At 54.5% G+C, this 19,929-nt stretch overlaps 1 protein-coding gene across 1 annotated transcript in view; it reads right to left on the minus strand.

Moving 5' to 3' along the window:
• Positions 1-19,740, minus strand: part of RPS6KA1 (ribosomal protein S6 kinase A1) — a 41,429-nt gene extending 21,689 nt beyond the window's left edge. The window contains 2 exon segments of the mRNA XM_037380505.1: positions 13,527-13,571; positions 19,605-19,740. Of these exon segments, the coding sequence (XP_037236402.1) occupies positions 13,527-13,571; positions 19,605-19,667 (108 nt within the window). The 5' untranslated portion in view covers positions 19,668-19,740.
• Between the last annotated feature and the right edge of the window lie 189 nt (positions 19,741-19,929).

The following is a 19,929-nucleotide window of genomic DNA, read 5'->3' on the forward strand; positions in this document are numbered from 1 at the left end:
CCCTTTAGCTGCCCCTACTCTGTATCTTCAAAGAGTCACAGTTCCTGCCAAACTTCTTGCCAGACCAATGCAACTTCTGCCACTGTTAAGCTGCTTAGTGCTGCCCTGGACCGCAGCATTAGCACTGTGCCAGGCTGCAGCTGTGTCGACACAGAGCATCCCCATTGCTCTTTCCCACTCCTAGAGCCCATTTGCCGGCAGGGATCGCTCCCCCCTCAGTGGTAGGAGGCACGAGGCAGCTCGAAACAGTTCTGCGCAGAGAAACACAGAAGCTGGAGCTTGTGCTTGGGCAGCTACAGCTCGTGCAAGGAAAGCAGCTGCAGGAGGCAGGCATGCTTCGGCATGAGACAGCATGATGCAGTGCCCCGGTCTGTGGTCTGGCCACTTTTCTGAGAAGTTTTCTGACCTGTGTGTTAACATGGACACCCAGAATTGCATCCTCACCCTGTCTCGCCTTGCCGGGGGCCTGGCTCAGCCTACCTGCCCCTTTTGACCCCTAGAAACACTGCTTTGAATTCCTGAGGCTCTTCCCAAGGAAAACAGCCACCCTGAAGCCCCTCTGCTAAACCCAGAGACCACAAACCAGCCTTGGGCAGAAGCAGAAGCCATCAGCTCTTTGCTTTCAGATGCAGTTAATGGCCACAGAGGCAAAGGCTGCTGCAAGAGTGCAAACCCTTTTTTGCTTTGCTGTCTCTGCTCCCTAGAAAAGTGACTGGAACCAACCAAGCGGGTGACAATCCCAATATAAGGTGATAAATCTAAAGCAAGAAGCACAAGTCAAAGGGAACTGCGCTGCAGGCAGCTGCGTGTCAATAGGCTGGTTCTGAGTCTAAGGGCTGAGGCGAGGGAAGAGCCTTCCTCCATCATGCTTCCAAATCATCCCAGGTGAGTTTGATGCTTTTAGGGCAGAATTAAGTCACTACTAGGCATTATTCCGTATTTTTGAAAAGCAAAAGGATGGTGACAACAGTGGGTTTGCCAGTTCTGTTCTTCCGTTCCTATACCCCTGGGTCCTGGAGAAGTGAGATGATGCTGTCTGAGCAGCAGTGGGCCAGACGCTGGCACTGAAGTGCCAAGACCCGTTTGTAAACTCTGCGTGAACCTGCTGTCATTGGCACATCAGTCCTAGGAAAGACGATTCCCAAATCCATCAGTGCCAGACACAACCGGTTCCCTGTGCAGGGGTTAAAGATGCTGTAATCCAATTCTGTGCCAGCAGGCAGGACTGTTGGGACTAAGCTCCAGCAAGCCCCAAGGTCAGCTCCACAAAACAGGACATTTGCCAGCCCTATAGATTTAAACCAGAATAGCTAGGGAGTGCCTCTGCCTCCTGCTGGGATCCAGTTACATCCCACGGAGCACTGGAACAGCACCCGGGAGGGAAGGATCAGGGTTTCATAAACAGGAAGGCGATGGTGTGAAGAACTGCTGCCTGAAGAGAGACAGCTGCTGGCACGTCAACACGCTCCAGCAGTGGGACCGGTGCCCCCACGCTGCCCAAAGGGCTGTCCCCACAGATGTACAGCTGCTGGCCAGAAAACACTGGATGGAGAAGACCTCTGACCGCACGGCTCGTGCAGATCCTCCCAGTGCAGACCGCTCCTGGGTACCAGCCTCAGGAGCTTCACACTCCTGAACTTTTGCATGAAGTTATTTTATGCAACTCACTCCAGGGCAGTAACAGCCCTGCAGAGCAGCAACTCCCGCTCCGGAGGGAGCTTGACATAAATGGGAAGCAAGAAATGCTGCAGCTTTGCAGAGGAAGCGAGTCTGGAGTCTGATTTTTGCTTAGAGCAGAGCGGCAAAGGCTGCTCTGTCTGGAACTTTTTTTTTTTTTTTTTTTTTTTAGAGTGGTGGTTCTCAAAAAGGGGAACAAACAAAGCGCAGAAACCTCGGCAGCCACTGCCTCCCCTCCTGCAAGGGCCTTATTTGGGCAAGCCTGGTGGCTGGTCTCATTTGCAACCAAAGAATTGACCAGAACCACGCGTACTTTTGCCTGCACTGCTTTGGTGGACCACCTCCAGTGCTCCCGGGAGCCCCCCGTCCTAGCCCCAGCCTGAGGAGTCCTGTGGGATGCTCGTCCCTGAGTGGCACCGCTCTGCCCCGAGCAGAGACATCTCACAGCCCTGCAAAGTGAAGGGCTTCGGCTTGTGGTACCTGGGTCTGAATGGAGCCACTGGCCAGCACGGAGGATGGGCTGGACCAGTTCAGAGAGGTGGGATGGAGAGAGGGGAGCTGTGCCGCCAGGCAGAGCCATTTTGACACGAGAGGAAGTGCTGCCCACAGCAACGAGATGGTCGTATCAGCAGCTGCAGATGTTAACTCGGTTTTTTGCCATCCACCGACTTCCAGGAAAGCAAGGCGACACAAACTACCCCCACAGGAAACCTGCCCTCTAAGCAATGCCTCTCAAGAAGCCTGCAACTGCTCCGGGACCTCTCAGGAGCTGAGCAATGTCACCACAGACCTGTGCCGCACACACACCCTACACGTGGCACAGTCACCGCGCCAGCCCACCGCCACTGCTGGGGCTTTACTGGGAGGGGAGAGCAAGAGCTAGGTCAGTCAGGTACTGACCTACAGGTGCTGCTACTCCCTGTTTACTCAGGAAAGGAGTTGTTTCCTGGCCTGCAACTCACTACTGCCCAGAAGAGAAGTTGAAAACAGAAGTCCAGCCAAGCAGAACATTTGGCGAGATCATACCAATTTCATTCAATTGCCGAAGTTCAAAAAACACACGTGGGAGAATGTAAGAGTTTCACTTTATCTAATTCAGCAGGCACTGCAGTATCAAGGTTGGATTCAACAACTAAGCACCAAAGCAACCTCTCTCGTGCTTACACATACCACACACACAATTAAGAAAAAAATACTAATTTGAAACCTCAAGCAGATTTAAAAATCTCTCCACCCAAGAGGAGTTCTCCCACACACGTTCCATCGGGTTTAATCCCAGCCCGTGCTCCCTGGGCCATCCAGCTCCCATAGCCCCACCGCCGCTCTCCCTCCCAGGGATGAAACCTTGTGGGCTCTGCTTTTCCCACTCCAGCATCATCCCAAACATCACCAATCCAGCACCACTGCAGGGATGCCTGCTCAAATCAAGGTCTGACCACCATTCCATTGCATTCCATACCACAGGGTTACTTTTGCTTAGTAGGTGCATGCCCCCATCTGCCAAAAGCCAGGGAGAAAAGATGTGAGACCTCTCACTTGAGCTCCTCAGCCACTTCCAACCACACTCAGAGCAGGAAAAGCTGCGGAAGAATTCAGTCCTGGGGGTTTTATAAAAACAGGCAGCAGACAGAGGGAAGAGGTGTGCCTATGCCTCTATGAGACATCAGAGAATCAGCAACAGCTTTTGCAGGAGGAGGGAGAAACAGGACAGCGTAAATGCTCGGGGCCACAGACAGCGCTTGAAAGAAGAGGGAGATTCCTAGAGCAATCCAAGAGGATCTGCAGGGAAAGAGACGGCTTCGTTAGTCCTTTAAACTAAACTCACGCTGAACAAGGGCATTTGCTGTTTTGACAGACAAAAGCCTGGGGAGGCAGCCGACGGGGGGGGGGGGGGGCGGGGGGGGGGGGAGGGGAGGAGCAGGGCCCACCGTGGGGTGCCTTTGAAGATGGAAGTCTTGGACAAAGTCACTTTTACAGCTAAGGAGCACCGGAGACTTTGGCAACTGGAACTTAGCAATTAGATAAGGACGGGGGCGGATTCCTGGCAGGAGCTTTGCTGCCAGAGGTCTGCACGAAGGGATTACTGAGAGGGAACAGTGCTGCCGTGGGGGAGAGGCATGTTTCACCCCACGCCATCTCCAAGGACTGTTTTATTGGTCTCTTAAAAAAATGGAACAAACCAAAAAACGAGGGATGGAGAAGAAACTCAGGTCACGTAGGCAGAGCTCTGCACAGCAAAGGTGCTGGTAATGCCAGCGTCGAGAAATCCTGTTCACCGCCACCTTCATGCACAAATTCTGACAGAGCCAAGGCAGCTGGGAGAAGTGAATGTCCAACTCCATCATGGCATGGGTAACACCGGGAACCTCCCCACAATGGGCTTAAAACAAAAGCCTTTGAACCTGAGCACCCTAGAAGCACTGGGACATCTTTCTCCGGGTGATTCCTCTCCACTCAGAGAGGCAGCCAAATGCTCAGTGTAAAATGAATTTGGTGACCCTTGGGAAGGGCTCTGCTGCCGCTCCGAGCAGTCATCTGGGCTCCTCACAACAGGGGTTACAAGCAAATCCCTAAAAAGGGACAATTCAGACCAAGACAGTGCAGATTTACCCTGTTTGATGTTTAGATAGAGCAGTTCCACCCTTATTTCTTTTCATGGGCCCCTTCCCTCACCGGCAAGTTCACGTCTCTTGTATGGCACAAGGTGACGCACATCGTCCTCCGTGGAGGTGGACGGAGCTGTCACAGGGAGGATGCAAAATCCCGGGGGCCACAAATGGACACAGCACGCTCTGGCAGCGAGGAGGGGAGCAGCAGCAACAGAGCACAGGGCTTCCCAGCAGAGCGTGGGGGGGACAGCGGTGACAGGGACCGGTGTCTGCAGCCGTGGGACAGGCTGTGTCACCCCAAAGGGCTGAGCCCAGGGCCCCCTGCCAGGCTGGCTGCCCGGCCACCGCTCCCCCTTGAGCGCACTCCAGCAGGTGGCACTCGGAGCATCTTCAACGTCCAAAACGTGTTTCTGTTCTGAAACAGGAGGGTGAGGGCCAAAAGGACCCATTTCATAAACACCCATTGTATAAACTCCTCTGTGGGCAGAGTCTCTAGGAGCTGATGAAGGGCTGAGATGTTTTCACAGAAAAAGCCTGAGGCTGAAGAAGAGAGAAGGCAGAAATGGCCTCACACAGCAGAGCTCCCATGGCAAGGCAAGTCCTTCTGCTTCACAACATCGTTTTTGATCTGCTCCGTTGTTAACAGACTCATTTGACCCGGAGCACCAAAATATCTGCTTTATGCCAGAGAGCTCAGGTCCCTTTTGGGATGCAGAGAGCTGAGAGGTGAAGGCACAGGCATCCCCTTGCACTCCCCAGTCTCCTCCCTGCTCCTGGCTCTCTCCAGGGGCATTTTGGCACCAGATCCTGAAAGTTTCTTTAAAAAAAAAAAAAAAAAAAAAAAAAGTAAAATCTCCCCACCCTTTCCAGGCACTACAAGCCACAGCGGGCCAGGATCAGCTGACAATGAGCAATTTGGGCTAAAGATACAAGCTCAGACAAAAGATATTCCCAAACCCCACTGAGGCTTTGGTAGCTCTCCTGCCCTGCTGCAGCCTGCCGTGGAGCTGCGAGAGAAGCGTGCACAGCCAGCAGGACTTTGCACCCACTGAAATGAGATGCTGGAGAAGAAAAGACCTTTAACTGCCAGGAGATAAGGAACTAAATTATGCAGCTTCTACAGAACAAATTAGTCTCCATTTAGAAAGTGCAAAGGATACAGCCTCCCCTTCCCGCAGCCCTGCACACGTTTCCCAGCAAGGAGGAAAGGTCTGCTCTCAGAAAATCCAGATCAGCTCATGCTTTGATGATGGTAAAACCAGGAGACCCCATCCCAGGCTTTTCTAAATGAAGACTATTACTTTTAGGAACCAGCACTAAAGCACTATCCTCCATCCAGGCACGACACAGCTTTGCTGCTTTCAGTACAGAATTCAAAAACTTTTTTTTAAAAAAGAATTCTTTTCCAACTGAATTATAAAATCTAACACTGCTTTCACAACGAGAAATAAGACTTGTTTGCTGCCCCTGGAGTTATCGTGGGACGTGGGAACTATTCTCTATCGCAGGAACGCAGGAATTCCATACTCCTCCCACAGCACACATGCTGTCGGCAGTTTTCTTGTTGCAAGACACACAAAAAGTGGTCTCAGGACTCGGTAAAGCCTTTGTTTGGTACCTGCCAGGTTTTGATTCACGTGTGCTGGGCGAAGCCAGCCCTCTCCTACTCCCTGGGAAGGCCACACGTGTGAGCCACGCTGACAGACAAGCCATCGGCACATTTTCAGGGTGGCTTTGAACTACAGCAAGGTGAAAAGGAAAAAAACCACATCCAAAGCATGGCCTGAGCTGTGCGTTACCAACACTCCAGTGAGAGCACCCAGGACAAGCCCCTGCTGTAGCAAAGCACAATTTTTTCACTTAATACTTGTAACTACTGATGCAGGCAGTGGCTGCCCCCTCCAGAGCTCAGCCATGACACAGGCACACGCCTGCGCTGGCCCCACTGGGGACAGGCCCCTAACACGATGCTCATCATCCATCCCCTTCCCAAACGTCACAGTACGGGAATTAGTCACCCTGAACACTGGGAATACCATGTTTTGTCCTGTTCCCCTAAGATACAAAAAAAAAAAAAAGCTATTTTAAGGAGCTTTTTTCCCCTGCTCTGTCCATGCAGAGACCCTAGGGCTCCACTCCCCATGCTACTGCATGGAAGGAGTGACCCCTGAAGACCACCGCTGGCCCCAGTCCCGGTGCTCCCTGGCTGGCCGGTGACGATGCAGAGCCATCGCCTCCCCCTCCGTAAGCAAACGCTGCATGTTCCTGACCTGCAACCGGGCCACCCAGATAAATACACCTCTCGGGTGGTGAGGAAATCAATACCGCCACACTCAAAATGCTTACGGGAGCACAAAAAGGTTGTGTTCGCAGCCCCTTCAGTATTCCCAGAGCCATGCCAGAAGCTCTGCTGAGACCGAGGTTTCAAGTCCAAACAAGTGATAAACACCCTCGTTTTCCACCTCCGAAGGGGTGCCACATCCCAGCTGCGTGCTCTGGGACGGGCAAGGGCAGGACCTGGATTTTATGCAGCGGTTCGGAAAACCTTTGTGCCTCAGAGCATCGCTGCAGTGAGATCAGCTGGAGTTTCAGGGAGGCAATGCCTCTGCCTCCATCGCTGCATCCCATGGAATTATTCAGCGGCTTTCCCTAAAGGTGAAGGAGAAGGGCTCCAGGTAAGGCAGGAGTCTCCACCAGACAGCTGGGACCATCCTCCCGCATGGTCCCCAGCCTCCCCCAGCCCCACGGCAGCTCCTGGCAGGCAGCACAGTCCAACCGGGGGGAAAAAAAGTTATTGCAGCTTCACCAGGAACTATGGAAGGAATTTACTGCTTGTGTCAAAACTAGGCTTTGGCTTCCAAACAAAGCTGAGACTTGTAAAGCTGCAGGAGCTTCAGCAGGACTGCTTGTGTGTGCAGGGAGGGTCTCAGATTGGCATCCCAGCCAGCTGTGGAGCCAGGGACCCCCCAACCAACCCAGCCAAGGGGACTCAAAGCGCCCCGTTGCTGGGCTGGCATGCTCCAGAGACCCAAGCCCAATCTGACCCCTTTAAAAATCAAATGTAAGTTCGTTGGTGCCAGCCCTCTGCTGCTGTCCCTGGCGCAGAGGGAGCTGCCACCACCCCATCCCGAGGAGCCCGTGACTCCCCCATCCCTCCAGGGAAGCGCCGGCAGAGCTCTGGCCTTGCTGACACTTCCTCCTGGGTCCACAAAGAACTTGACTTCGGCAACCCCGTGCCCCCTGGCTCAGACAGCCGGGAGAAGCGCGGCCGAGGAGGGGCTGGCAGGAGCACCCCTCGCTTTCCTGCAGGCTCCGGAACTCCTTTCACTCTGACGGGGAGATGGATGACATGCATTTCCTCCAAGGTACAGCGCACAGTAAAATATTTTTTTTTCTTTCCCCTTCAATAAAAAAGGCTTTCTGGAGACAGAGCTTGAGGCGGTTTCTATTAACCCACGAAGGAGATGGAAATGGAAGAGAAGAAAGCATAGCAGTTTTGGTGGGTCGGCATGCCACGCATGAGGGCTGGCTGAGCACCACTCACTGGCTCTGCAGACTGCTGCATTCCTCGTGTGCAAGTCCTGTAAACTGACCCCTCTTCAATTATTCATTAGTCTGCAGCTCATCAGAGACTCTGCTCCTCAAACAGGCATTTATTTGTTGTTGTTTGGTTTGTTTTTTTCTTTTAAGAGCTCAGAAGCTTGCTGTTACCCATAGCCCAGCCTTGCCAAGGACGAAGAGCAACCGCTCTGGCAGGAACAAGCCAGGCAGCTGTCAGGCATTGCTTTAACAACAAACCCACTTGATTACTTCAGCTGACAAGATGGAGCAGCCAGTTTAAATGAAGAGCTTTACCACTGACAGGCTGAAAAAGCCCAATGTTAAAGAGTGGCAATAGCTGCAGCCCAGTCCCTGCGGTGCAGAGCGGGAGGCAGATCCCAGGCAGCACCATGCCATGCTCGAGATGTTCTGCTCCCAGCAGGTTATCCCAGGTCCTGTGCGGTCCTGGGGGACCAGGCTGGCCGGAGCACTCTTGGCTGGAAGCAACAAAGAAGGGGCAGTGGGCAGAGAAGGGATTTGCTCAGATACCTGCTTCTTCCCACATTTGATAGCTTTCCAGTTCTTGGAGAAAACAGCAGCAGCTGTGCAAACACACTGGGCCGTTTCAAAGCAGAGCACTTCACTTGTTTGTTTTAAAACCCTTCATGTTAAGAGGCCGTGATTAGAGCGGTGTCCAATACTGATGAGGATCACACCACTGGACATGTCTTCTGTCCTGCACTCCACCTGGAGCTGGAGCTGACGTGCAATGCTGGCAGCATGCAGCCTATGCAACAGAGAGCCCTCCATCACCTGGACACTAGGTGGGCGCACAGGGCTTGCCCCTTGGTGGTCAGCAGGTCTTGGATGCCTCTTTCTTCCTCCCCCACTGCAAAGAGAAGGTGCTTCAAGTTTCCCCTCTACCACCCACTCGGTGATGCAGGTCCAGAGCAGATGGGACAACTGTCAGTGGATGTTCTGGCAGGCAGCGATGCCTGCAGCAAGGCACAGGGCAACGTCTGGGTGAAGGAGAGAGGGGCACTGCTGGAAAGCAGAGCTGTGAGCCAGCACTGGTGCGGTATGCCATGAGCACAGAATCACGGAAGGGTTTGGATTGGAAGGGACTTTAAAGCCCACCCAGTTGCGGTCCCCTGCCCTGGGCAGGGACACCCCCCACCAGCCCAGGGTGCTCCAAGCCCCGTCCAACCTGGCCTTGGGCACTGCCAGCATGAGGGAGCAGCACAAAGCCTTCCTCTCTTACATCCCGCTGGAGAAGCATGAAGAATTCCCAGTTCACAACTGGAGGTCAAAAGTCCAGGAGCAAAGTCCAGCCTGAAGGAAAGCTGCCCCAGTTCTGCCCAGTTTGCAGGTGGGAGTGAGAAGTGCTGGGCTCAAGTCCCTCCGCAGGTGCAGGTGTGTAGCAAACCCAAGAACCAGCCTTATTTCTAGCAGCATTCACCTGCTATCGAACCACACGGGGGCTGGCACAGAGCTACCCTAGGTAGATGGTACAACCTGTTTCCTCCAGCTCATCCCAAAGAATTACAATTTGGAGCTGTGACTGCGACTCCACTTTGTCATCACTCGAGCATTACAGCAGCGTGTTTCATCCAGAACAACACACACTAATGTTCACGCTGGTGATGCAGGTTATTTCTCAGGCCAAAAGTGTCCATGTCCAGGGCTCCTGCCTATCCCTTGCTGCAGGGGAGGACCTTTCTGCAAGCGTTACCCATCAGGACACGAGAACAGATCAGCAGGAGCTATACAGATCTGGGAAAGAGCCGTGCCCTCCCCTTCACTGCATTCCCACTACGGTTTGTTGCCTAACAGCCACCGAGCAGGCAGGGCACCTCACGCCAGGTGCCTGCAGCAGAGCAAAGCCCTCGCTCTGCTCTCAAGGGTCTCTGTTACGGTGCAAAGCGGAGCTGCAAGAGGTTACTTAATTCCCTTCCCCAGCTCTCACCGCGCGCTGTGATTATCACCCAAGAACAAGCTGATCAGCACTCCCAGCCTGCACCAGCGTTACCTCCAGAGAGGGAGTGGGCACACTCAGCACTGCAAACCCACTCCTCTGCTCTTCATTATGAAGTGATTTCACTAATTGGGTGTTGTACTTTCATGCATAATTCCTCACACTTGGCACTTTCAGGGACCACAAGCTCACCTCACAGCCAAGCTGGCTGTAAAACCCCAATTACGAGAGGTTCCTTTTTTCTGTTGAATCCAAGCCCTCTGTCGCCGTTCCCCAGCTGAACAAGGACCAATCTTCAGCCTACCTGACAATTAAAACCTAAAGAACATGAGAGGATGAGTGTCGGTACCTAGGGACCAACGCACCGCACTGCGGTGAGCCCCTGGGGCAGAGCAGCTCCTGCGAGCAAGGCGAGAGACCTCCCTGCTCCCCACCCGCACAGAGACGCAGCTGAGGTTACCCCCAGGCTGTCGCAGGAGATGCACTCGCGGCGTCAGCCCAGGCTGTGTTAAAGGAAGCGGAACAAGAAGAAAACTGACCCTGAGCTCTCTGCACTGCGGAGATGCTGCTCCACGAGCATCCATCCTGCTCCTCTACCACCAATACGAATGTGGAAGAGGAGCTTTTCTGTCCTGCAGCCTGCAGGCGCTGCGCTGAAACCTTGCACCAGCTGGGCTGCTGCTATCCTGAAGCCAACATCTAATTTAGGCAGGGCCAAACACCACGACCAAAGAGGAGAGGGAAATAAGAAAGCAAAAAGCCATCCTTGTACTTTATCTTTGCCAAATGTTCAATGCAGCATTGGATCCGCAATCTGATTTTAGGGATGTGGCTAGAATTGCCGGGCAGATTGCAGACTTTTACAGTAGGGACACGCTGGGAACATCCAGATAGGCAAGGATTTCAGTACATGTGAGCAATCTAGGTTTGTGCTCGCTGTCAGGAGAGGGTTTGGCTTGGAATTCCTTATGGCCACAGAGCTGGAATGCTGTTCAGATGGCCCTGACTGCACACCCAGGCTCCTTTCCCTGCGACTGTGCAAAGGGAGGCAGATGCTCCAGACAGCTCTCTGCCCGACCTGCAAGATCTTGCAGGCATTTCCAAGATACTCAGATAAACACACTGAGGTAGGATGCTTGCAGGGACTTGTGTACCACAATTGTTCTTGAAAGGTGGGAATCCACAAGAAGTTGTGAAATGCACCAGCTGTCCTTGGTAGGAAGCTGCGCTGGAGCTACAGAGGCTGCTAGAAAGTACCAGAATGCAGCCAGCCTGGCCCGAAACATCCCCTCGCCACCTCTGCGGTGACCATGCCATCGCGTTTCATGCCCAAAGACCCCCATGTGCCACCACAGCAGGTGAGGTGGCAACAGAGGCATTAGACTGCATCGGTCTCGTGCTCCCAGCTGCGGAGTTCCCAACTCTTTTGAGGAACTGTTGGATTCCCTCCTTCGTGAAGTGTCTTTGGTTATTGCCCAGGCAAATAACGCTTGTACTTCTGGCAGCATCCTACTTACAGGGACAGGGGAGGGATGGCACTTCTGCGTGGGTGTTGAGTAATCGCCACCCTTGCTGCCTCAGGCTATTTTTAGAAGAGATCGCAGAATTAGCCGCAAAAGGATAGCAAGTACAAACCCAGAATAGAGGTGCCTCGTCCCCTTACAGCTCCCTACACGCAGCTAGAACAGAGGGGTACGGGAGGGATCCTGAACAACCTTCAGCTTGGCAACAGCCAACCTCCAACATCTACTGCCGCTTACTCCTCCTTCCTCAGCCCTTGCTGTAGGCAGCACCGGTGCCAGAAGCTGCTGCTGCTGCCCACCCCCAAAATGAACAGGAAAATACGCAGATGCTCAGCGCGCTGCCCACCTCGCCCCACCGCCGCATCGCAGCTGGCTCAGGTCTGCCCTGAGGTTGGAGGTGTGTGTTCGTAGCAGGGATTTCATTTGACAGTGCTAGTCACAAAAGTACCTTGTACAAACTTGGAAAACGCAACCAAGGTTATTTCAGGATGTAGCCAGGCTCCGTGTGATCAAGGGTTACCGAAAATGGGATTGTCGGACACCGCTCACAGGCATTTTGTCCACGGTGCCTTGGAAAAGTGGAAATCAGGACACCTGCACGTAGCACAAGGCTCTTGTGCCTTCCCTGCGCGGCTCCAGCTCCCCAGCTGTGATGGGGACTTCACGCCCGTGTCCCCCAGAGGGACAGACACGGAGCAGCAGAGAGAACCTCAAGCGCTTTCTTGGCCTCTATCGCATGACCTTTCTGTGGGGCTGCATCTACGGATGGAATCAGCCAGGGTTTGCCCCAGCGATGTCCTTCAAAGAAAAAAAAAAAAATCTTTGATTGTTTTTAAAGCAACATACTTCAGCTGCCTTTACAGGAGGGCAGTTGAGCCAAGTGTTTGAAGATGAAAGAGGCAAAGTCTCAAGTCTTAGAAATCCAGCTGGAATCCAACCAGAAAAGAGAGATATTTTCTTTCGGTTTTCCATGCCAGAGATGCAGGCACAGTGAAGAACTGTAAAACCACTGTTCTCAGGGGAGGGAAGTGCACAGTCTCATTGACCTGAGTTCATCTGACCCACGCCAGATTTCTCCGCAGGCCACTGGAAAAGTGCCAGCCCAGCAACGGGGACAGAAATGCAGAGCAGGTAGGTGAGACGCAAGGGCAATGCTAGGAGTCCAGCATAAGATCCAAAAAAAACCCAACTGGCTGAAAGGTAGGCAACTGATTTTTAGGTTTAAATTTCTTTTACTAAAAATATGACAGTAACCAACCAGAAAAGCAATGCCATAAGCCCCCCTGGCCTTTAGCAGGGACGATGATTCAGAGAGAGAAACTGCTACAGGGCACTCGCTGAGGGTAAGGCACAGGACGGACTCCTGACAACCCGTTCGGCAAGGTCTGCCCGGCCAAATCCAACATGTTGTGTCATTCCTCACGGGTACAGTATGTACGGATCAGAAAAGGAAATCCTAAAAGGCTCACGATTTCAAGGTACTGAGACGGCTCTTTGACGCTGCAGTGTCTCGCAGGACAGAGAGCTACGGGCACAGTTAGGAAATGCCCACACGAACAGCATCGCTCCGCAGTCGCGTGCTTGAAGAGGGCTTGCAACAGAGAAATCAAGTTGATGTGTGGAGCTGGAAGGGCTTTAGATATCTGAAGAAGGTCTGGCAGGTTAAGACCCTTGCCCAAACGCGGACAACAGCAGCTCAGTTCCCCCCACCATTCCCAGCTGATGCCACTGGGGACGCAGAGGGCAAATCTGACAGAAGCAGAGCTTCTCCCAGCCCCACCAAGGCAAGAGAATAAACAGCTACCAGGTGCTCAGCGAGGGCAGCCGTGCCAAAACCATCAAATACTCTTGTATTTCTCATCCTGCCTGGCAAGATCACAACACGAAAGGTGCAAGCACAGCACTGGAAAACCCCAGAGATGCTCGCTCCTCGCCCTCTAGGCCACCTCCCGCGTGCTGGACCGAGGTGGCCCCTTGGGAAACTTTCCACATATGTTTGGATGACCACAGAGGCAGGAACAAAGAGGGTTTATCTTTTCCCCTACTCCAATCCCTCACCTTCCCACATGTGCTCATCCAGATCACAAAGCAGCAGCTTACAGGATCTAGAACCAGCCGTCCCCAAGCCTTCACCAAGTCAGTTCGCGCCCCCCACGCAGCTCAGAGGGATACCTTGAAGATGTAACCCCAGAGCATTTTTACCTTGGATGGAGGATTCCCACCTTCTTCTGGAGCAGCCTGCCCATTCTGCAAAGGAAAAGAACCTGCCATTAGCACATGCCGGGCACGGGACCGCTCCTTACACCCCCTTACAAAGGCTGTTGGCTCCGAGGGCCCTTCGTGCAGGACAAAAAGGGGGGGACACCACTTTCAGACATGGTACAAGTCCCCACATACCTAGGGGACACTATCTGCCAAGGATTGAGAAAAAAAAAATAAAACAAAAAAAGGCTCTTGTCCAGAGAATCTCTCCACACCCCCAAATGAAATCATTAGGGCTGCTCACACACTGACCATCGCTCGTGGGGTGAACGGCACCCCTGCACTCCTCAGGCGTGGGTCCCTGGGGCAGTGGGTACAGGAATCCCATCCTCGGGACTAGAGGAACTGCTCCAGAGACCCAGCTGAGTGGTCGCACCATCTCACCCCCCCTGCACCCATGCTGTGGCTGCCCCCCTCCCAGGGAGAAGCAAGGAGGGGAGATCAGGCGCAGACAGCAAAGCAGTGCTGGAGTGCAGTTATCAGCCATTTTGCCATGACGTTGGCTTTCGTATGAACAGTTATCAGTTATTTATTACCCTATCGCAGCTGATACCGCTGCAGGAAATGTGCACCACCTGCTTGGCTCTGGGCCACCTGGGGCTGGCAAGTCCAGCTTCTGCTGCTGGAGCTCTGTACAAAGTCACAGCGGGTGACCTGAACCGCCGGGAGGAGCATCAGCCGGTCACACCACGCGCTGAGCCGAAGGCGTATCGGGTTTGGCACAGCACTGCGCCTGGAGGAACCAGCGGGAGCAAAAGTGGGTGGGATTTAATTAGACATCGATACTCAGAATAAGCACGTACAAAAGGTTTTCTGCAGACTGTGGAGAAAAACAAGGGCAAGAAGATTTTGCTTTGACATCTAATTTGCACTATAGTCTCAGGCTCCAAAAAATCGTGGGATTCCTCTCTTTCTTTGAAAGAGCACAGCAAATATATTCGCTCCTCTTCAGATGTTATGGTCCAAGAGAAGAGTTGCAATGCAATTGCATTTCAGCCTCAGATGACTGTATCTTAGAGCCTTGCAGGAATCTAACAGGAGCAAAGCTAACTCCTTCCCTGGAGAACTGAGGGGACACCAGCCTGACATCTGCCTTAGGACTACACTATCCCCTTCTCCCCCTTGGGCTAAATTTAACTTACTTCCGTTTAATTCTAAGCAAAACTTGCAGTTGTGGGTCTTGAAAGCGCTTTTGGGCCACTGAGAGAACCTCCCTCTGATGCTGCACTCACCCTCTACAACATTCACCAGGTGCTTCCAAGCTCACACTCTTGTGAGTGCAATAATCTCCATCCATCTTCATTTTCAGGTGTCTCCACTCCCCCAGAACAACTCAGTCCTACCAGGACGCCGAGTACCACCCCACTGGCCGGGGAGACCACCGCCTGCCCCTTGGCCTGACACTGGCCCTGCAGTATTTACATTTATACGGCTCCACTCCAAGCTCCATCACTCACCTTAGGACCAACTTAAACTGGGCTTAAGCTCCTCAGTATTTTCAGCCAATGACTGAAAAAAGCAATTATTTTAAAAAAAAAAAAAAAAAAAAAGCAAGCACACCGAGTTCTGCCAGAGGAGCGTTGCCCTGATGTTTACATGCAGCTCTTGGTGCCGTTAGCATGAAGAATACCTCCGACGTGAAGTAAGCCTTTGTGTTTACGCACAGCCTCCACAGAGAGCAGGGAGACGCTGCGCTCAAGATAACCAGACTTGGAAACAAGCTCGTGTTTACCGGCTCAGCCGGCACTGATCCCCAATTCCTAACTGGCTGCTAACCCAAACCGTAGCTCAGGGAGGGCTCTTTATCTCTAAACCAGCCTGAGAAGAAGAATGTCCATGTTGGACAGAGGGAAGCAGTGCCTTGCTCATGGGCTGGAGAGCAGAGCTGCAAGGCGCAGTCAGGAGAGGGGTGAGCTGACGCATGGGACAAGCTCTTTCATTCCCCAGGGGACACCAGCACACAGCGAATGAACACAGGGTCTGTCCAACCCCCCAGCTCCAAGGATAAGTCAGGAGGCACCGGGTGCTCCTCCGGGCCCACCAGACCTGGGTCTGCGTTTGATCAGCTCCTGACCCCGAGAGACACTTGTCCTACATGCTGCTGTTGACAGAAATCCATCCTACCTGGGGAGGGAGGGGATGTGGAAAGAAAGAGAGCAGTGTCCGTGCCAGGGAGGTTTCCTGGGCATGTAGGCCCATGGTTTTAGAGGGATGAAGCTCCTGATGGAACAGTCACTTTCTCAAGCGAACATAAGGCAGATGGGTGAGGAGAGAACTGCAGTATTTAGAGCCAAGCGCCTTCCTTCTACCCCAGAGTAAACCCAGTCCTTATTCCCTCATATGGAATTGAAGAGCCATTTGTAAGCATCCAAGATGTAAACACACTCACAGATCCGGGCTCATCACCTCCCGAGATAAAATACAGCCACTCACTGCATGGTAAGTAGAGCTGAGATGGTTTGCGGGTTTCTTGGTTTGACATTTGTCTCTTTAAAATGTTTTATGTCTGCACTCCCCTGCATGCCACGCACAGCGAGTTAGCGAGCACGTGTGTGTTTGCCTCCCTGCCAGACACCCTCTTCCAGCACATTGTTCCTGGCGTTGGAGAGGAGCCTCCTGACCGTCCTGCCTCGAGAGCCACCCCAAAGATCTCCCTGCAGGCACAAGCAGACAATACCTGCTGCAGGAGGGAGGCACAGCTCCGTCCCTGGGGTACCCGCACCATAATGAGCTTGGGCTACCATGAAGGCAGCAGCATGAGCCTCAGCGGGGGCCAGCAGCCTGTCCCTGCGGCTTGCCGGCCAGCCCCGCACTGGGGCGAGCAGAAACAGGGATTAGGAGCTAATCTGATGGGCACGTGGAGCGGCAGCCGCAGCGAGGGCACCGCTGGGCAGTGCCAGCTAGAACTGCCCGGCAGGTACCAAAGCCCTTCCGCGCACATGCTGCCCCGAGGAGCTTCCTCCGTAGCACGCAGGGAAGTGTCCTGGAGAACAAACACCTTCCGTTACGCAACTGCCAGCCGGGCTGAACTTGGGAGATATTTATCTTCGGACATCTTGCATTTTAAATCCCTTTAATTCCACATAATCCGCAGCACAGGGAACAATTTAGAGAACAGGTCAGTGCCGCTCTGATCTGAAACCCCGACGAGTTGCACCCCAGCAGGACCGTGTGAGACGGTGCCCACTCCTGCCACCAGCGAGGGCTGCACCCTGTAGTTAGTGCCATCCGCACAAGCCACCCTGGATTATCAACAGCTCTGTTAGAAAAGCTGCCTGCTGCTATTTCTGGACCTCCGGGGTTTGACTAGTCACTTTGGAGACGCCCAAATACAACATGACAAGGGCACCAGGTACCCAGAGATGCTCTTTCACCCAGCTGGCTGAACTGGGAAGCACTGGAGCAGGACGGAGAGGGGGAAGAAACCCCTCGCCCCAGAGCTTCTCCTAGTCTGACACAAGAACAAGGCATTTTATTTTTATCATTATCATTATTATTATTATTAAAGTGGAATTTATGGATTTCGCCTGTTGCAGCTCAGAGAAAGGAAATAATCCTACAAAAATAAAGGTCTCCACAAGAACTCAGTAGCCCAAACAGACCGAGCAGTTCACGCATGAGGCACAGCAGAGACAACAGTTGCTCGCTTCCTCTCCTATCTTTTGATTGTCATTTTATGCACCGTTCAGCTAAGATGCTTGAAAAAGATAGTTATTCATTAACAGCTCCTACTCAGTAAAGGACGATGCACATATACAGGCAAAAATAATTAGTGTGAAGTAGTTGGGTTTGGTGTAATCCCCTGTCAGTTGTGTTGCTCGTTTGTGTAACAAGAGTTTAAAGCAAAGCACAGCGCGATGACAGTATCCATCGCTATGGTGATGAAGTCATTCCACTCTACTATTGCTTGTACTCTGCCCCAGCCAGGTTTTTCTACTACATAAGCAATATTCTGAATAAAATAAGCAGCCGAGAGAACGACAGGGAGCTGGGGGAAGGAAGAAGTGTTTTGCAGCTAGCTCAGTGCCCAGGACACAGGGACTTGCCTCCTGCAGGGGATCAGCGCAAGCTCCCACTGCCACACGTTTCCCCAGCACAGCTCTGGGCTGGATTCCGGCAGGCTGGGACAAGGGGCACCAGCTGGGATCTGTCCCCAGCAGAGATGGAAAACGCTTCTGGAGCACAGTGGAAAAACCCCAACCCCCTTCACAATAGGACCCAGTGGAAAAACCCCAAACCCCTTCACAATAGGACCGATGCCTCCGCCAGCGCGGTGACAGCACCTCTGCTCCGTGACTCAGAAAGCAAAGGTTGGAGGAAGCCAGTTCCTAACCTGGATGGCAGCGATCCCAGGGTGACTGACGTAACTGGCATTCCAGAAGAGTCTCCTCGGTTCCCCAGCGGTGCCACCTTGCCCAGGAGTGGTGAAAACTTTCTCCTTGGGCCCCTACCCTTGATGATTTTAGCCTCAAGGTGCAAAACTGCCCCAAGCCCTTAGTCCCCTTCTGCTGCTGGATCTCAGGGAACCTGGAATGTCCAGCCCAGGTGGTGGCAGCCACCTTGAGCAGTGACTAACGTCTGTGTTACTTTCCTCACTGAACGAACACATCGAATGCACGTACTTGCCAACCTAAAAATAAAGGCAGGTAAGTTGCTAGCGTCCCACTTGCAATGTGGAAAGACTGACCCGCAGCAATATCACCTGCAAGCGGCTCCTGACCCTGACCCCCGGCCGAGGTGGGGGAAGGGGACAGCACAGAGGCCAGGGCCAGACCCTCCCAGTTCCATTCACAATTAACACACCCGTTACCAATGCAATGGGGAAAACAGCCCTCATGGCTGCCACCATCACCTTCACCGCTGACCTGAGCCAAGAGCTACACCGGATCCCCCCGGCCGCGAGATCCCGTGATGCTGACACAGCGCCTGCCCAGCACCTGGGAGACCTGGGATTAAGCAGTAAATCAATCTCACCCATGGCATTCGCCGCCCAGGGCACTGGCGTTCGCTGCCTCCCGTGACCAGTTGCATTTCCTGGCTTCCCAGGCTCTATTCCCACTTGGGAATGGAGAAATCCCAAATAAAGAGCCCTCCCTGCCAGCGATATCTACACCCAGCGCTGAGCACACGACGTGGTCCCAGGAATCGCGATCAAGTCACCGCAGGAATTCCCTCCTCTCCCACCTTCGAGCCCAAACCCACCCCCGTGCCCCAAGCACAGCCCACCACACCCTCGCGCCAGCACCCACGGCCCCTCGGCACAGCACCCTGCCCGCACCGGGGGTCTCTGGGAGATGCCACACTGTACCTGGCTGATAGAAACTGGGTGGCCGATGGAAACTGGGCAACCTCGCCCCGATGGCTGCAGACCCCCCTGCTGCCCGGTGCCACGCTGCCACCACTCGAAGCACAGATCCGAGATCGCCCAAGAGGCGACTTCAAATAGGAACCAGCAAATGTGACCAATTAACCACCGCGACATCCCTAGGTGTGCCGGAGGAGCGGGGCAGCACCGAACCCGGCCAAAGCCATGGGAAAGCACCGAAGTCTGAGCAAACCCCCGCGGGGCCGTGGCACTCGCCTGCAGACGCGGACGGGCGCTGGGCACCATCCTGCACACCCGGCTGGGACGGCGCAGAGCTGGGGGGGGGCAGCGCAGAGGCTGCCAAGTGCCGCAGGAGCGGGCTCGGAGTTTGAGCCACAGGCCTGGGCGAGCAGCTGAGGAGCGGGGGCGACCCCAGACCGCGGGCCATTTGCTCCTTCCCGGTTGCCCCCGCCGGAGCGCGCGTGCCGGCAGGCTGCCGCCGCCGAGCCCGGCCCGCACGGCCCGACCCCCCCCTCCCCGAGCCCCCAGCCTCCCCCAGCCGCCCCCCGGGGTTGGGGTCCCGGCAGCCCCGCCGGGGAAGCCAGGCCGGCCGCTCCTTTGTTCGGCGGAGCCCCCTGGGATGCTGCGGGGGGGTGCGCGCGGCCCGGAGCCCCCCCCCCCCCTCGGCCGGGGGGAACCGGTGTCCCGCTCACCTCCGTGTCCAGATGCACCAGCTCCATGGCGGGCCAGGGCTCGGGCAGCTGGGCGAGCGGCATGCTGCCGCCGGTGCCCCGCGGGGCTGGCGGGCGCGGCGCTGGCCACCGGCTCCCCGGGCCGGGCCGGGAGCGGCGGGGCGGGGCGGCTCCGCCCCCGAGCGGGGGGGGCGGGGCGGGGCGGTGGGACCCCGCCCTAAGGCGCCCCCCGGGCAGGGGGTGGCGGTGCCGAGCGGGGCGCCATGGCACACGCGTCCTTCCGCGGGCAGCGAGGGGGGGGGGGGTCCCTTGAGGAGGGGGGTCCCTTTAAGGGGGAGTCCCTCCA

The sequence above is a fragment of the Falco rusticolus genome, chromosome 3 (assembly GCF_015220075.1).
Source record: "Falco rusticolus isolate bFalRus1 chromosome 3, bFalRus1.pri, whole genome shotgun sequence".
Classification (NCBI taxonomy): domain Eukaryota; kingdom Metazoa; phylum Chordata; class Aves; order Falconiformes; family Falconidae; genus Falco; species Falco rusticolus.